Source organism: Mus caroli, chromosome 13, assembly GCF_900094665.2.
Source record: "Mus caroli chromosome 13, CAROLI_EIJ_v1.1, whole genome shotgun sequence".
Taxonomy (NCBI): Eukaryota; Metazoa; Chordata; class Mammalia; order Rodentia; family Muridae; genus Mus; species Mus caroli.
In genome coordinates, this window is record NC_034582.1 from 112557317 (window position 1) to 112576322 (window position 19006).

General features: G+C 41.5%; 1 protein-coding gene across 1 annotated transcript; it reads left to right on the forward strand.

The window, feature by feature from the left end:
- Window positions 1-3784: 3784 nt before the first annotated feature.
- Ccl28 (C-C motif chemokine ligand 28) lies at window positions 3785-18799 on the forward strand. Its single transcript, XM_029468153.1, has 3 exons — window positions 3785-3859; window positions 11042-11168; window positions 15273-18799. Exons 2-3 carry the CDS (start codon window positions 11053-11055, stop codon window positions 15472-15474), a joined length of 318 nt encoding a protein of 105 aa, XP_029324013.1. The 5' UTR covers window positions 3785-3859; window positions 11042-11052; the 3' UTR covers window positions 15475-18799.
- The last annotated feature ends 207 nt before the right edge of the window (window positions 18800-19006 follow it).

Consider the following 19006-nt stretch of genomic DNA (forward strand, 5'->3'; position numbering starts at 1 on the left):
AAAAAAAAAAAACAAAAACAAAATATATGGTTCAAGGGTTAAAGGGACACCAGGAAGTAGAATGGGGCTAAATCTTGTGTTCAAAGAGATAAACAGATCCAAGATATTTAATGAAATTAGAGGAGTGGTGATATCAGGATAAGATCGATCTTGTGAAAAGGATGTTGAATATGGGCCACTGGCACATATTCTAAATTAACTATGCATTCGTGATTGTATGATAGTTATATCATGTTAGGTGTTATTATGACCTGGTTATTATTTATGCATTATGAGATTGTACGAGGGATAGTTATATTATATTAGGTGTTATTATGACTGGATTATTATTTTCATTTACACATAAGGAGATACGATAGTATATCAAATAGGCAAGGAGTGGATTGTGATGGTGATTCTTGGTTGTCAAGTTGACTATATCTGGAATGAACTGCAATCCAGAAATGGAGGGCACTTCTATAATCCAGATCCTGGGGCAGGAAAACAACATGCCTTTGATCCAGATCTTAAGACTGGAAGACACAGGCTTTTGATCTGAATCTTGAGGTGGGATAACACAGGTCTTTTATATCTGGATCAACACATGCCTTCAATCCAGATTTGAGGCGTAGTGGCTGTGCTTATAATGATCTTGTGATAAGCAATTGAAGAGAAGCTTAGGTTCAAGCTTGGAACATGCCTTTAATCCCAGCACTCAGGAGGCAGAGGCATACACATCAGCCTGGTCTACAGAGCAAGTTCCAGGACAATCAGGCTTAGGCAATGAAGGAAACCATGGAAAATAGGAAGCTTGTGAAGATGTAATTGAGCAAGGGGGGTCATGTTCCAGCCTCAGCAAACAGCAAAACTTGGCAGCTTCAGCCATGTGGTTTTGATTTTAGAATCAAGGACAGAATTTCCATCTATGACTAAGGAAAGCCACTGAGGCCAGGAATGTGTCAGGGGTATCCCTGCATGGAGGTTCAAAGTGGCCATTGTGTGAAAGGGGTTATGGAATCTCCCTTCACAACTAGGAAAGTTGCTGAGACCAGGAATGTGGAAGGGGTGTCCCTGCATGAAGGCCCAGAGAGGCCATTGTGTGAGGCTGTGAAGGTAGAACCTATATTGCCTTAGAGACTACAAGAGGTTAGAGATGCCAAAGCCATGGGATATCTGCTGAGGAAAGTTTCTAACAGGGAATGAAACCAGCCCGAGAAAAAGAAATGTGTTACACTGGATATAGCAGAAAGGAGTCAGAGATTTGAAGAGATGCACAATTTGTAGTTTACACAGCTGGTTTTTCAAAAATTTAGGCCAACCTGGCCTAGAAAGTAAGGCCCTGACCCACTAAAAGAAAAGAACACACACATCAGCATCATGTTATTACAGTATTCTAAATGTAAAGACACAAATTTGCTCACTATGTCTACCAAAAAAATTCTCTTAGGAAAAGGAAAATAGTTTCTTAGCTCTTTGTAAATTAATTACAGACAAAAATTAATTTATTGACATCTGAGAAAACAGGTAGCCACATTTTTAAAAAAGAATACTGACCTATAATAGACATATAACAAATGCTGGCTGTAAAGAAAGTATTTTTGATCATGACAGTTTCTTCAAAGTAATACACAAATAGTGTACTGGCTAGTTTTGTGTCAACTTGACACAGCTGGAGTTATCACAGAGAAAGGAGCTTCAGTTGAGGAAATGCCTCCATGAGATACAACTGTAAGGCATTTTCTCAATTAGTGATCAAGGGGGAAAGGTCCCTTGTGGGTGGGACCATCTCTGGGCTGGTGGTCTTGGTTCTATAAGAGAGCAGGCTGANCAAGCCAGGGGAAGCAAGCCAGTAAAGAACATCCCTCCATGGCCTCTGCATCAGCTCCTGCTTTCTGACCTGCTTGAGTTCCAGTCCTGACTTCCTTTGGTGATGAACAGCAATGTGGAAGTATAAGCCGAATAAACCCTTTCCTCCCCAAGTGCTTCTTGGTCATGATGTTTGTGCAGGAATAGAAACCCTGACTAAGACAAATAGCAAACAATAAAGAAAAACTTACAAAGCTATTGTGGGGGAAAATATTTTTAACTACTTACAAAAGATCAGTATCTGTTCTGGTTTGCTTTCTCTGTTATTGAGAGATCACTCTGACAAAAAGCAGGCTGGGAGAGGAAAGAGTTTACATGGCTTACAGTTCCAGGTTTCAGTCCATCATTGAGGGAAATCAAAGCAGGAACTCAAGAGCTGAAGCAAAACCCATAGGATCCCTATTTACTGGCTCACTTACTGGATTCTTCTCAGCTAGCTCTTACATTCCCCAGAACAGCCTGCCTAGGGGCTGTGCCACCCACAGTGGCCTGGGCCCTCCTACATCAGGTAGCAGTCAAGAAAATGTCCCACAGTCATGCCAACAGGCCAATCTGATCAAGGTTATTATTCAGTTGAAGTTCAAGTTCCAATAAAAACTAACCAGGACAGTATTCAAAATAATTCAAGTTCCTATAAATAAATTCTGGGTTTTTTAATTTAAAGCCTTGTTAAATTAGTACTTGGTAATTCACAAGACAAATCTGAATGCTTAGAACTTATCTATAAGGAAATATAAATTAAGTCACATTTAAAAATTGCCAAGAAATAAATCAGAGTATTCATTGTTCCTGCTAAGACTGTGCTTTACCACTGAGTTACACCCCAATCCCAGCAAAGTTTCCAGGCAACATTACGAAATGTTGAAGATGTCAAAGGTATAGCTCTCATCAAGTCCACATGTAAGTAGCGTAAGTAAACATAATCAATACAAAGTTATTTGCACGGTCAAGTATAGGCAAGGATGCACAAATCCTACAACCCAACAATTCAACACCTTTGTTCTGTGGTCCTCCAAGTGTATTCTGGAGCAATAGCGTTAGCCTCCCCAGGAAAGTTGTTGGGGCTGCACATGCTCAGGTCTCACCTACTTAACAGTAGCCTCCGGCTTAAGATAATTCCAAATCATTCTGGTGCCAGTTACTGTCTGAGAACTAGTGGCCCATAGAAATTCTGATGCAGCCCCAGGCAAACATGCAGAAGAGCAAGCCAAACACGGCCCACAGGTCTTTCTAAGGTCCTGGGTGGTCTGGATCCAAATCCCAGTGCCATAATTTCCTGGTCCTTTGTAATTTTTCTGCACATTAGTTACACATTTGCTCCGTGAGAATGAGGACAGTTGCTTCTGCTCACAGTTTCTCTGAAGATTAATTAAGGTGGCCTCCAGTGCACAGCAGATAGTCAGTGCTGCTTTCTCCTCACTGGTGTTTACTGCAGCCTTGCTTGCAATAATGAAGTTCTAGAAGCCACTGCTTCCAAACAAGAAATGGAAAGTGGACAGGAAAATGGATTATAATTGATACAAGTTGGTTGTGACTATCTGAATGTGTGTGTTGTGTTTATCCCTCTCCACTTTTTTACATATGATGGCACCAAAGTAGGATAAGCCTAAAGCTTCAACCATTCACTACTCGAGGTACTCTGCCTTTGGGGTAGCCTGCTGCTACTCTTCCCTAGCACTTACCCCAGACTTCTCCATCCAGAGTTGCCTACTGTTCTTCTTCAGTGTAATAACCCTTGAGTATCTTTTGCTTTAGATGTGCTCCATATATTTGATTTCTATTCCACACAAGATACTCTGTTTAGCTAGTAAATGAGTCACTTATTGTCCATTGGTTGTTAACTTATTCTCCAGGACTGACCAAAGTGTTTGCTTCTCGTGTCAGCAGGAAGGTCTCAGAGATCACTTTTAAAAGAACATTCTGACCTGGATCTGATATGCTTTGTCCTTCCCAATGCAAACCAACACCTGCAGGATCTACTGTGGGTGAAGCCAGAGCAGATCGGCTGGAGCAGGTTGGTAGTTCACAGCCTTTCGCTAGTTCACACATTAGTGTTTTTCAGACTACACAGGTGTACTACTTTACAAGCCCACTCCACCAGACTTCTCTCAGATTTACATTTTTCATCTATTTTCCTTCAGAGGAATCCTAACTCCATCAGAAAGATCTCTGTGTGTGTAATCTATTATTGGAAATGGTTGTCCCATGACATTTGGCCTCATACAATGGTGGTGTCAGTATAGTCGTTAAGGGAAGATATACCTTCCCTGATCTATCTATCATCAGCTCTCCCTACAAAGTAAGTAACAGTGTCATCTAAGTAAAAACAATGTAACTGCAGAATAATTGACATGTAATTCTTTTATTAGCATGGATTAATTGTACAAAAGTGTGGATTTTATTACATTTTCACGCATGCATGAACAGTGTGTCCATTGATCCAAGCCCTCTATTCGCATTTTTACTTTCTCTTCGCCTCCCACCCACATTTCTAGCAGATCCCCTTTACCATCTTTTTAAATCTTATCACACTTATCTCTTTGTATGGGAGGATGGGTGGGGGCACACATGCCACGGACACGAATGTGGAGGTTGGAAACAACTTTCAGGAGGTCGTTCTCTCTGGCCACGGTGATGACCAGGCTCAGGTCATCAGGCTGCCAGCCACTTCACCCTCCTGGCAAGGCCCTTTTATGTTCATGCCATTTTCCTCCTAATCCACTCAGCCGCTGACGTGCACTGTATTAGTTAGCTTTGGTTGCTGTGGTCAGGAGCAACTTATAGAAGAAAGAGGGGAACTGTTATGGAAAGGAAACCATGGAGGCAAAGCAGGAAGCTGAGAGATCGTATCCTCAACTGCATACAGGAAACACACACACACACACACAGAGAGAGAGAGAGAGAGAGAGAGAGAGAAAGAGAGAGAGAGAGAGAGAGAGAGAGAGACAAAGACAAAGACTGAAAGAGAGAGAGGGAGAGATCTCTTCTCAAAGCCCTCTCTCAGTGATGCCTCCTGTACAGTAAGGCTTTGCCTCCTTAAGCTTCTACAACTCCCACCAAACAGCTCCACCCACTGGGTACCAAGTGTCCAAATCCCTGAGCCTGTAGGAGACATTTCCATTCATTACAAGGTAGGGTGTAGGCAGGTCCCATAACCTGGGTGTTGCAAATAGCTCCACAACACATATGGGTGTGTTGCATATTTCTGTGGTGTGCTGACTTCAGTTCCTTTGGGCATATATCCAGGAATGGTATAGCTGGATCACATGGTGGTGGTTCCGATTTTTATTTTTAAGAAACTTGCATACCTATTTTTACAGTGGTTGTACTAACTTGGAATCTCAACAACAGTGTATCGGGCCCCCTTTCCTTTGTATCTTTATTTTTTATTTTTATTTTTGGCTTTGATTTGGTTATGGTCTTTGTTTTTGATGATTCTCACTCTGACTGCTGTAAGACATAATATCATTGTACCTTTAAATTATATTTCCCCAGTAGCTAAAGATGAAGACAATTGTTTCCATTTATTTATAAATTAGTCTGGAAAGTGTCTATTGAGTTCATTTGCCCATTTGTTAATGGGGTTATTTATGTTTTTGAAGTGTTTGGTTTCTTTCCTTTCTGTATACATTCTGGATATCCTATGAATTTCTGGCAAAGAGTTGTTCTGAATATGAGGCCTGTCTCTCCCTTATTTTTCTTTGCTGTGAAAAGGCTTTTTAATTTGATGCAATCCAATGTCTCAATCCTTGCTATTACTCCTTGAGCGGCTGGAGCAATATGCAGGAACTCCTTGCCCATACCTGTGTCTTGACGTTTTCCCTCTACGTTTTCCACTAGAAATTTCAAACATAATTCTCTTCTTCAGCCTACTTGATACCTCGAAATCTCTCTTATGTCAAAGTCTGGAGTCCTGACTGAAATCAAAGCAAGCAATGGAGTGGCTTTTTTTTTTTTTTTTTTTCCTTTCGGGAAATGCTGGCAGGACTTTGCATATGAGAACCTCTAGGGGGCAGTGTCATCCAATAGAATCTTGACACTGCCCTCATCCACTCTAAACCATTCATTTTTCACCACCCAACTTCCTATGTGCCTCTTCAGTTATTTCTGGCCTTTTGTATTTTGGACCATAACAAGACATCACTGGTCATAATTGCCAACATGTACTAAAGGCTTAGCTTATGGCCTTTTAATTAGTTAATCTCACAGATCAAGTCGTCTCCAAATGAACACATTTTTATATGCGTAGTGCATCTCAGTTTTATGAACCAGATATAGGTCCCTGAGGCCTGTCTGACTTAAGATTGTTTCTTGAGTTGGTACCAGCACTTGAGTAACTCATATTCCTTAATTTCTGTGACTCCTCATCCCCATGCTTCTAAAGGGCACGTGTCATGATGGAGAGTTGCTTGGAACTGATAACAGCGTTCTGAAGCTGGCAGCCTTCATGGCTCTTCACCCGCCCCCGCCACCCCCCCCCCAGGAGTTCTGTATAGCCGTATAATCAGATAGGTTTGTTTATATATATATATATATATATATATATATATTGTTCCTGTGATCAATACTTGAGAAACTCAACTTAAAAGGAAAACTTGGTCATTTTGTTTAACGGTTCCTGAGGTTTCAGTCTGTAGTCCTTGGCTCTGTTGACTCAGGGCCTGTGACAAGGCATGACTGCAGTGGGACCACATGGCAGAGGCCACTCCCACTGTGGCACACGGGAAGAAGAGAGGACAGGATGCTCTCAGTAACCCACTTCCTCCCACTAGGTCCCCTCTCCTAAATTCTCCATCACCTCTCAAAATAATGCCATCGTCTGGGGACCAACCGTTCAAAACATGAATTTGTAAGGGATACTCCAGTCAAACCATAGCACATATAGTGAGACAGATAAGTGTGCTGATGGATACAAGGTCAAACTCTATTGTAATTTGGGATAGCAAGAGTATGGCTGGGAGAATTAGTAGTTAGGAGAACAAGTGATTTTAGGAAATCAGTGTATTAATAAACAACTACAATTAGTGTCTACACACCAAAACTCATCACTTTAAAATGCGACTCAGGGATTTTTTGATATGATCACATTTGTGAATCTTTCATTGCTCTAATTATAGCATTGGATATAATTAACGGAAGGATATCCTGTTCCTGTTATCAACCATTCCCATTTCCTCCTCCCAGCCTCTAGTGACCGTGAATCTACTTTTCATTTCATAGCTTAGCTTGCTCTGGGCATTCCACACAAACTGGGTTCTGCCATGTATGCATGGTTTCTACTTTTGTGGATGGTTTCTTTCAGCTATGATTCCATAGCATTTTGGACACATCTCACTGAGCACTTACCTGGTTTTTTGCTAGGGATGGAAACCAGCTGTCTTAGTCAGGGTTTCTATTCCTGCACAAACATCATGACCAAGAAACAAGTTGGGGAGGAAAGGGTTTATTCGGCTTACACTTCCATACTGCTGTTCATCACCAAGGAAGTCAGGACTGGAGCTCAAGCAGGTCAGGAGCAGGAGCTGATGCAGAGGCCATGGAGGGATGTTCCTTACTGGCTTGCTTCCCCTGGCTTGCTCAGTCTGCTCTCTTATAGCACCTAAGACTGCCAGCCCAGAGATGGCACCACCCACAAGGGGGAACCCTTGATCACTAATTGAGAAAATGCCTTACAGTTGTATCTCATGGAGGCATTTCCTCAACTGAAGCTCCTTTCTCTGTAATAACTCCGGCTGTGTCAAGTTGACACAAAACTACCCAGTACACCAGCATTTTTTAATACTAGGCAAGCTTTCTACCAATAAGCTATGTCCCCTGCCCAATACTCACTTAGTAGGTTACAGTAACTTGACCATCTGCCAGCCTCCCGTTGGACTACTGGGCATCGTAAGGTCAGATATTTCAAATTGAAAGTCTGTCATATGATGGCCACTAGAAAAATATTTTCCGGACAAATTGCAAGATCCTGGTGTATGATGGTCTACTCTGGGAAATGATCATTTTCCCCCTCAGATCAAGTGGATCTGAGAAGAACAACGAATGCTTTGTATCACGTGTATAGTTAAAGATTTTATTTAATTAATTATTTTACATATATGATGAGTACACTGTAGCTGTCTTCAGACATACCAGAAGAGGGCATCAGATCCCAGTACAGATGGTTGTGAGCCACCATGTGGGTTGCTGGGAATTGAACTCAGGACCTCTGGAAGAGCACTCAGTGTTCTTAACTGCTGAGCCATCTCTCCAGCCCCTCACGTGTATAGTTAAAGTTTAAACACAGTTATTAACTAGAATGCATAGTTTACACGTTTTTGAAGACTGTTTGTAAATGGACTTACATAGATATATAATTAAGATATTTCGGGACACTTTGTATAACCTATGTTCCTTGGAATATAAAAAATACATTAAATTGAAACTCTTATCCCTCTATTTTTGCATATGTTTATTTTATTGTAACTATTTCATTGTGACACACATATTTGACTACATGCACTTCCACCACCTTTCGAGACTGCTGCTCTTCATCCTCACCCAATCATGTCCTTTCCTTTCCTCCTATTGTGAGTTTCTTTAGGGGTTTTTTGTTTGTTTGTTTTTGTTTTTGTTTTTGTTTTTTCGAGACAGGGTTACTCTGTGGAGCCCTGGCTGTCCTGGAACTCACTTTGTAGACCAGGCTGGCCTCGAATTTAGAAATCTGCCTGCCTCTGCCTCCCAAGTGCTGGGATTAAAGGCATGCGCCACCATGGCTAGCCAGGGTTCTTTATAGAACAATGAGTACCTTACTAGTGGCTGCCCCACTGGAAAAGATGTCTTTCCTTCCCCCAGCAACCATTAACTGACTACAGGTCGTCTGGGAGAGATGAGACCTTGTGGGCCTCTCCACTCTTTTTTTTTTTTTTTCTTTTATTAGATATTTTCTTTATTTACATTTCAAATGCTATCCCGAAAGCTCCCTATTCCCTCCCCCTGCCCTGCTCCCCTACCCACCCAGGGCCTCTCCACTCTTAAGACAAGATGCAAATGGACTTGCTTGAAGGTCTTGTGCTTTTCTCTACATTGTAGGCTTTAGTATCTGTGAGTTTATCGGTACCAAACACATCCTTCACTACACTCGGATGAGGTCCTACTGTTTATTGAGCATTTATTGGTGGGCATTTGCGGTAAGTTCTTTGAAGTCTTTCTCTTTTAATTTAGCTGCTTCTTGAGACAAGTGTGCTGGGGTTTTTTTGTTTGTTTGTTTTTTGTTTTGTTTTGTTTTTGCAGTGATGTTTGGTGATATTCTACAAGGTTTGTTGTACTATTTTATCTCGAGATATTTTCTAGTTCCATTTTAATTTCTTTCTTAGCTGAAAGGTTGTTTAGGTGTGTGCTGTTAAATCTCGTATTGCAGATGCTTTCTTGTTTGACCCCTAGAACCATCATGAGGGAAGGAGGGAGCCGTCCCCCAGAAACATAATTAATTACCTGGGACAGTGGGATTGTATCCTACGACTTTAGTTCCAAATTGCTTTTACTACAGACTCCTGAGTATAGGGGTATATAATTTCACTTATTTTTGCATCTCCCATTGACTAAATTTATGGTTTAATTGGTAAAAAGGAATTTTTCATTTAATGATTGAATGGGCATTGAGTAAGAAGTGTATTAGTGGTAACAAGGTTTCAATGCTTAGAAATTAGTCACACATTTTACATTGCATAGGAAGTTGCTTTTCTCCCCCAAAGCTTCAGGTAGGCTTGGTACCTTCATGTGGGTTAGACATGGACATTCAGATCTTCCCTTCTCCCAAAGGCAGCCACATCTACTGCTTTGATAGTCTACTGTAGAGAGGTCTGCATGTTCCAGCTAACTGTTGAAGCTCACGTCTGTCTCGTTTTGGGGCTGCCACCTGCACCCCTGTCCATTGCGATTTCTAACACTGTTTTATAGTGATATCCAGTTGGTGAGATGGATAATGTGTGTGTGGTAGGTAATAAATTTACAGTGGTTTTAATTTGAAGGATGCATTTTCATATTTGTGCTGTGTCAAATGGCTCCTATCTTGACAGTATGAGCTTATTTATTGACAGCGTAAGTCACCTCCCACCAATTAATATGTCTTCATTTGGCTACAAGACAGATTTTCTCAATCTTTATCAAATCGTGATCTCCTTTTCTCAAAAGCTCAGTCTCCTTAGATGGCCATTTGAGGATTTAGTGATGCTGGTTCAGCATTTCCTGAATCACATTTGCCAACACTGACCTTGCATAGCTACTCGGCTTGGAATAGGCACCCCAAACTGTGTCATGTGCTTCAGTCTTGCCCAGACCTGCAGGGTTAATCAGCAGGGACCTAGGGCAGGGGAGAGAGAGTGGGAGGGACAAGAAACACGAAGAATGAGAGCAAGACAATTAGACTGATCAAGTTCTGAAAAACTTTATCCAGGAGTGGTAATTTAAGCATAAGCAAGAGGAGGCTTCAAGGGAGGGGGGGGGAAAGGCCGGGGGCTCTTCAAAGGTCAAGTGGCAATCTTCAGCTCCTGGAACCAATGGTCACAGTGTCCTCTCTATCCACAAATATTCTTACTGTTATGACCACAAATGTTCTCTCAGGATTGTTTATGTAAGCTAGAAATTTTCCACAAGGAAAATGGCCTCAGCCATGGCTCCCAGCATGGTCTCAGAATTTTTAAAATTTGTTTTGGTGTTTTAAACAGAATCCCACTATGTAGCCCAGGCTGACCTGGTTTCCAAATGCTGGGATTATGGGTGTGGGCCACCACACTTCTTGTTTTGATGGTGCTGGAGACCAAATCAGGGAGCTCATATGTGCTGGGCAAGCCACGTCCTTCTAACAGAAAACATCAAGCCTCCATCCAAGGTCCATGAGGCCTCTCTTTTTCAAAATGAACTGCACTGGACACCACTGGCCCCAGCCTTTCCATCCTCTGTATGCAGCCCTGTCAACATCACTGGTGCAGCCTTTTCTGTCTCTCACCTCTCTTGTCATTTTGCCCAGATTCTCATTTTTCTCTCTCAAAATGCAGCTTACATTCTAGAAGGTGGAGACACATCCTGTCCTTGTCTACTCTCACAAAAGCCTGAGAAGTACTTGTCTGAGTACATTTACCATCTGTTTCCCCGGAACCTGGAAGATGAGGACAGGCTGGTACTCTGCGGACGGTAATGCAAGCTCTCCCCTTTCTTGTAGCCATACTTCCCATGGCCTCCAGCTGCTGCACTGAAGTGTCTCATCATGTTTCCAGAAGACTTCTGGAGAGAGTGAGTTCCTGCAGCATCCAGAAAGCTGACGGGGACTGTGACCTGGCTGCTGTCATGTGAGTGCCCCTCAGCAAGGACATGGGAAACCGAATGTGGATTATCCCCTTAGCTAACAAGTAATGGTCTAAAATGCTTTGTCAGAAACACAACCTACCCATCATTCAAATGAACACAGGAAGAGTAACTCTTCTGTCCGCTGAGCACCAGGCTACAATCTCTGTGTGCAGGAATGCCCCAAGTCCTACACTCACCCTCCAGCCACCCAACAATGCTGTTTTGAGGTGACATGTCCTTAGCCACCAGAAATTATTGGTAACTTTACTGAAAAAGAGCAATCAGACACCCAGGAACCTTTGTTCTAGTAACCAATTTGACAAGAAACCATGAAGTGAGGCTACAGCAGAGATGCAGTGGTCTCTGGTCTTCTGCGGGCTCTAAGAGATTTTTATCCTCTTGCAATCTCTTGGCCCATAGAATAAGCTTCTATAATCTGGCAATTTAAATCACTTCTACACACACACACACTTGTTTTCAAGAGAAAGGGGAAATAGAGTGCTTAGAGTTGTCAAATCCCTGGTTATTGCAATTTTATTATTAGAAGAATGAGATAATGAATTGAGGATTTTTCTGCATCTTTTCAGAGACACCCGCTCATTATAGAAGTCAAGAAATCCTTACTTAAGACAAAGGGTTCTTAAAATGACAGAGCTAAAGTTCATAAGCTATTCTAGACAACCTTCAGATTGGGGGGCATCAACTCCTGGACATTTTTATGTTATGTAACCCTGTTCCCTGGGAGAAGGTCTGCTCCGTGGGTTTTATAAGATTCCCAAAGCAGTCAGAGGTCTATATTGACCTTAAGTCCTCCCACATCAGTGACATGCGTATCTGTCATTGCAACCCAAAGGAGGCCTACGAACATTGACAAGGAAGTCTCAGGCAGAGTTAGACAAGTAGAAAAAGTACCCATGGGTATTTAACAGACAGCTTGTTGGGATTACCAGAGAATACCATAGGCTTTCGATTTGGGGGAGAGGCTGGTTAATGAATGTCAGAGATCTAGAAGGCATAGAACAAAAATGGGGTAAGCCCTTCATGTTACTTTCGTACTTCTCTGACCAAAACACCTAACAGAAACAGCGTGATGGAGGAAAGGCTTATTCCGCTAATCATTTCTAAGTGTCCGAGTCAGTCCATGGTAGTAGTCAAGACATGGTGGGAGGCTGCATGTGGCAGAGGCTCTTCATACCATCATAGACCAGGAAGCAAAGAGTGTGGCCAGAACCAGTTTCTGGACTATGATTTTCCAAGTCAGGTGGAAGTTGAACACTTATACTGCACCTCCCAATGTCCCAGAGCATCCTCAGACAGGACCACTGTCAGGGTGAAGTCCTCCCAAATGTCCCAGAGCATCCCTAGACAGGACCACTGTCAGCATGCAATCATTTAAAAGACCTCAGCCTGTGAGGAACATTTCCGAGTCAAACCTCATCCTCACTTTGATAAGGAAACAGGATTAAAGGGTTAGCCTTTAGTTTTTAAAAGTACCAGCTTTTAATTAAAGAGAAACTATGGAGCCAATCAGTGTTTGGAAACATATTTAATTTATTAAAGTGCAAATCTGTAAATTGATCTGTGCTGGTAAGAAAGTTGAAAAGTACGAGGCAGCTGTGATTTGTGATACAGACCCTGTCAGCTATGGTTTCTAATACCAAATATAAGAACTATTATTTTAAGATCATTTCACTCCAGAACATATCTGCACCTCCAAAGGTTGTATTTTACTATGACAGTATATAAAAGCTCTACGATTTGAGACCAGTGTTTAAGATACAAAAACATTGCTTGTATTACAAATGTAACTCATAAGCATCATATAAACTACCATTAATATTAATTAATTAATAGAAATCAAACATCCATGAGCTTACTAGATTCTTCCCTTCCATTTTCCGGCTGGAAATAAATCCTTTGTTTCTGACCCTCTGAATGATCCTTGTGCTTACTGATCTCTGAGACAGCAGTTTGCTTGTTTATACCCCTCTATAGTGACTTCATTAAGAAGCTTCCAGAAATACAATAGGAAGCTGTCATCCTTGGCTGGGGTTGAAGGTTTTCCTGCACCTCACAGAGATTCTCTCTTGGATAGAAAAATTTGGTGGTTGTTGTTGTTGTTGTTGTTGTTTTCCTCAATGAAGTCATTCAGGAGGTTAGAACTTCTCAGAAATAAATTTGAAATGCTGCTCTGGGGAAAGAGGGGGTGGGGAGGGTGGGGTGGGGGGTTGAATAAACTTTAGAGAATGAACTCACACAGCAGGAGAGCAGGGTCAAGGTCACTCTACATAGCCCTGGCTGTCCTGGACCACACTAGCCTTGAACTCACAGAGATCCTCCTGCCTTTGCTTCCTAAATGCTGGGATTAAAGGCATGTGCCACCATGCCCTGCCCGTGGGACTATTTTTTGAGTACCCTACCTGGGTAAGAATCAGAGGGTCTCTCTGGTTTCTGATCTAGAAATTCAGTGAGGTTCGCTGGTGCCTGTTAGGGATTATGAAACTGGCAGTGTCTGCAGGAGTGTGGGGGAAGCTACCTCTTTTCTCAGTGTTGCCCCATCTTTTAATCACAAACAAAAGGGCAACAGAATGCAGCTGTTGAACGGTTCAGCCTGTTCTACACCTGAGGATTCTAAGCACCATCATAAGAGTGGCAATCACAGAAAACAGAAGCCTCACCAGGCTGTTCAGAAGACAGGCTTCCACATAGTTGCCTGTTCCTTTAACTCCCACATAGTTACTGCTGCCTGTGGCTTCTTTGTGTGTGCGCGTTTCTCTCCTTTGGGCATGTAGGAAGGAGCTGCAATTTTTTTTTTCCAGCTCAGCACTGCTACAGCCAGATTTTCTCCCACAAGAACAAAGCAACTGGCTGCTGAGAATCAGCACTGGTTCCGCAGCTGTCTCCACGTACAGTGCTTGGAGAATATGCTGTCTTCTACCACAGACTGGATGCTAAGGCCCACCCACATCCTTCCACATTCTCCTCCCCTGCTGAGTCCACACATTATCTCATAATGATTTCTCATAGGAGAAATGGTAGCCTATTCCCTGCCTCTTCCTTCATCTTCTTGTGAATATCGAGCTCAAGGCTTTCAATTTATCAGGACAGAGCTACATTATACATGTAGGTACAGCAAGATTTGCCACACTTCATCAGATCTGCCTGGCACCTAATGGAGAGTTAAAAATCACCTCAATTTTTTTTTTTATAGTGAGAGTTTTCTAGTTATCCCAAATTGTGAATGCTACCACAGAAAAATTGGAACAAATTCTGAATTGTAATTTAGAACTATGTTATATTAAGTTTTATTGGACACCAAAATATTTTAGTAGATTTTTCTATTGGCCAAATTTGACTTCATATCTGTAATAAGTTAGTTCCCACTATGCATAAAGGCTTTTCAAAAATTATATCTAGATTATTGCTCCATCAAGATGTAATGCCACTTCAGTGGGAGAAATAAATCAATTACTAGAACAAAAGGCATGGGGAATTAAGGACCAGCAGAGGCATAACCCGAGTGCAGACTCACAGGGAAAAAAGAGGGTCTGTAGCAGCTGAGCGGTCCAGACAAGGATGTCCAGGATGCACAGTGAGGGTGAACTGGTTTTGTTCAATGAAGTTTAAACATGGAAGGGAATGACTTTACCTGGGTCTGTTACTGGTTTTCTTTTCTTCCTTTGTTTCTCTTTCCCCCCCTTCTCTTTCCCACTCTCTTCCTCTTCATCCAACTTCCCCTTCCCTGGTTCTCAGTTTAATACTTTCCGCAGACATCTGAAGACAATGGAAACAATGTCTATAAAATAAGAATTTATCCTCTTGGTGTTCAATTTGAAGTCACTACAAATGCAATGTCCAAAAGGTGGGGGCTACTCACAAGTCACTAGTTCTTTTATGTATTTGTAATTCTTTTGTTTTTCTTGTCACAGGCAGGATTTCTCTATGTAGCCCAGGCTGTCCTGGAAGTCACTGTAGACCAGTGTAGCCTGTATCTAGAGATCCCCCTGCCTTTGCCTTCCCAATGCTGGGATTAAAGTTGTATATCACCACACCTGGCTTATATTTGTAATTTCTGTAAAGACTCGTTTTTTCCGTTTTCTTGGCAGCCTTCATGTTAAACGTAGAAGAATCTGCATCAGCCCTCACAATCGTACTTTGAAGCAGTGGATGAGAGCCTCAGAGGTAAAGAAGAATGGCAGAGAAAACGTCTGTTCTGGGAAAAAACAACCCAGCAGGAAGGACAGAAAAGAGCACACTTCGAGAAAGCACAGAGCACGTGGAACACACAGGCATGAAGCCTCTCGTTAGAACAGACATGTGAACCTACAGTGAACTCCTCAAGTGAACTGGCCCATAGCTGGTTATAAATTTCTCAGCTGAAATCTTCCTTATTGACACCTAATGCTTTGTCTTGTTTCGTTTTGTTTTGTTTTATTAATGAATAATTGCAGCTAAGGATGTAAGCACTTGGGTTGTACATGTAGGCTCAATCCCAGCACCAAAAGCAAAACAAACAAAACTGTGCACAAGTAACCAATATAGTTAACTTAAAAACTATATAAAATCCATCTTTATATATAAATTTTAACTATATAGAATTCCTCCAACTTTTTTTTATTCAAGTTCTCCAGCTCTACAGAGGAGTTGAAAGAATGGAACAAGGGCTATATACATACCTGCCACTTACATTAGTCACTGTTAATCTCTCTGTGTGTCTCTGTCTCTGTCTGTGTGTGTGTGTGTGCGCGCCTGCCTGCATAAGAACTTCTTCACTAAATCATATGAAAAGTTGCAAACATCATGGCCTATATCTTAATCTATTTCTTGTTACTAAAAGAACATTTATGATTAGGTAACCCCTAAAAAATGCAACTTTATTTAGCTCAGGATCCTGAGGTGAGAACACCTAAGACCTTGGCACTAACATCTGGTTAGCATCTAGTGAAGACCTTCTCACTGGGCCTTAATGTGACAGCTGCATATGACAAGAATCCTCTTCCTTTTCTTATAAAGCCACTAGCATCCAGGAGACCACACCCATGTAGCCTAGTTTAACACCAACTACACTCAATGCCCCATCTCCAAATGCCAACATATGGATTTAAGGATACATAAATATCTGGAGAACACATTCAAGCCATAGCAAACACTTCAGTCCTAATTTCTAGAATTTGGCTTGCTATCCTTCAAGAATAAACACGTTTTCCTAAATAATTACACTAGCAGTTTTATACCGGGAAAGCAAACAATTTCATATTGTCTATATTCAAGTTTCTTTATTTCCAGATCACTTTATATAATTCTTTTCAGTCTAGCTCACCTATTGCCTTTTTATGTGCTTTAGTGTTTTCAATATAAAATCATCTCTCAGGTGTTCTCTTTCCTGTCTTCCTTCTCTTATTCCATAGCACAGACTTTTAGAAAGAGTAAAGGTTAGAGCTAACTGTACATCCCAGGTTTGTCTGACTGGTCCTGGTGGTCAGACTTTTCCATTTCAAGCTTCCTAGGAAGATTTGTACACTTCTTGTCTCCTTTGTGGCTCTATAACATCATTTTCTAAGTAGGAGGGTATAAGCCAAGTAAGTGGTGCTTAGAGGTTTGAGCAGCTATGATCCTTTTGTAAACTCTAGCACTGAGAAACTTGGCCTCACTGCCCAGAAATTTCTCTCTTCTGTTGTGGTTCTCAGAGCAATGGCTGTATTATAAATACAGGGATCAGTCCTGGATTGGTGGGTAATTTTGTATTGTTCTTAACAAGAATCTCTCTCTCTCTCTCTCTCTCTCTCTCTCTCTCTCTCTCTCTCTCTCTCTTTCTCCTTTCTATCTCCCCCCTGTCTGTCTCTGTGTGTGGGGTGTGTTGTGTGTGTATTGAGAAAAGTTCAAGTCTGCTCCTGGCTTCCTTTGGATGAAGATGTAGAACTTTCAGCTCCTCCAGCACAATGGGTGCTGCTGGGCTTCCTGCCAATTAAATATTGACTTTTATAAGAAAGAAGAGAGAGAGAGAGAGAAAGAGAGAGAGAGAGAGAGAGAGAGAGAGAGAGAGAGAGAGAGAGAGAAGCTCATGTAGCTCTGACTGGCCCAGAACCAGCTAAGCAGGCCAGGCTGGTCCCAAACTCACAGAGATCCACCTGCCTCTGCCTCCTGAATGCTAGGATCAAAGGCATGCACCACCACACTTGACTCTAGAAGCCCATTTTTTTTTTAAAACTCCCAATTGATCTCCTCCCTGTTTTCTGAGTTGATTCACTTTGAAGGAGAAGTTTAGACACATGGTAAAAGCTCATTTTCCAGGAGAGCCATTAGAACAGGGGCAGGTTTTCAGGGTGTCCTTGATGCCTTGGGCAGTTCCAGGCAGTGGTATTATAGGATTACTTGGAGGTACAAATAGCACACAAAGAAGTGTCCCCATTCCTGGACTCTTACAGGTTCTCCTTGCAGCCCCCATAGTGGGCTAAGTTATGTGGACATGGAGATGGGAAGGGAACTCTGTCACTGGTGTTCCCAAAGGGCAAGGGGACCCTTGCTGGTTTATAGCATAAACACATCTGCCACCAGCACTGTGGGTAATGATTCTTGGCAAAAGCCACATTCATAGACCAAGATGGGCCTCAACCTGACTCAATGCACTTAACCATACCCTCAAAGCAGAGGAAACTGCAAAATGCTTCAGTCTTTGGTTTGTGACAGCTTTTTCCATCAGGTCAGTCTTAGAAACTATCATCAGGTTTTGTCCAGAAGTATAGCACTTTTCTGTTCGGCTCTGGCATGCCTTTGAAAGGCATCACCAAAGTGCAGGCCTAAATGCCAAAGAAAGCAACACTGGATTTAAAATTGTAGTAAATACAATAATATAAGATCAAAGCAAGTCACAGATTCTAAATTTGTCCTGATGGTCATGCTGAAAAGTTAAAAGGAAAACCAAAACATTAATCTTTGAGCATTTTAATTGATCATTTGAATCAGATAAATGTTTTTGTTTTATTTCTGCTTATAACTCACATCATCCATAATTTGATACAATTTGGAGTTGATATAATTGACAGAATTTTGTATGCTATATTTTAAAAAACTGGCTGTTATGGTTTGGGTAAGTGTCCTCAAAGGCCTGTGTATTGAAGGTTTGCTTGTTCTTCATCCTGTGGTGCTCCTGGGAAGCAGGGAAAAACTGGAATGTGGAGTCTTCCCTTCAGGGTGTGTCCTGTCTTTGTTTCACACCACCAAGAAGCAAGCAGCTTCCTTGGTCTCATATTTCCACCACAAAATATTCTGTCTGCCACAGGCCCAGTGGTAATGGATCACAGACTGAAACTTCTAAAACCGAGAGCCAAAATAAACCTTTCTGCTTTTTAAGTTGATTTGTCTCAAGTACTTGTTACAGAAATGGAGGGTGAATGCAAAGATTTTATTGTAATGTAAATAGCTAATGAGATTATCAAAATAGAAAAAGCTCTTAGAGACTACCATGTGTGCTTAGTAAAATATGTTTTACTATAATATGTACAATATTGTGCTGTAAGTACTGTTACTATACCACAAGTTACTTAAAGTACTTACTCACCCAGGTTAATGTGTAAGCCTTTTTTTTTTTAATGTATTCTCATTCTTTATTAAAAACTATACAGTTTATTATAAATTGTTTTCATTGTTGCTTTTTTACAATCAAAGGAGCAGCTCAATGTGCTGCACACTCTTCTGCCTATTCTGAGACTTCACTCCTTGATTAATGTCTTTGAGGCCTTTTAAAAGATTTTAATTCTTTTAGGGGATTAGTACCATAATTTCATGTGAGAACTTGAAGTGTCATTTGCTTGTGCATTTAGCCACTATCTATTGCTTCCTA

Excerpts from the sequence above, each read along its gene's own strand:
- Ccl28 (XM_029468153.1), top strand. The coding sequence starts at position 11,053 with ATGGCCTCCAGCTGCTGCACTGAAGTGTCTCATCATGTTTCCAGAAGA. Across the intron at positions 11,169-15,272 it reads TGTGACCTGGCTGCTGTCAT|CCTTCATGTTAAACGTAGAA; the intron begins GTGAGTGCCCCT and ends TTTTCTTGGCAG.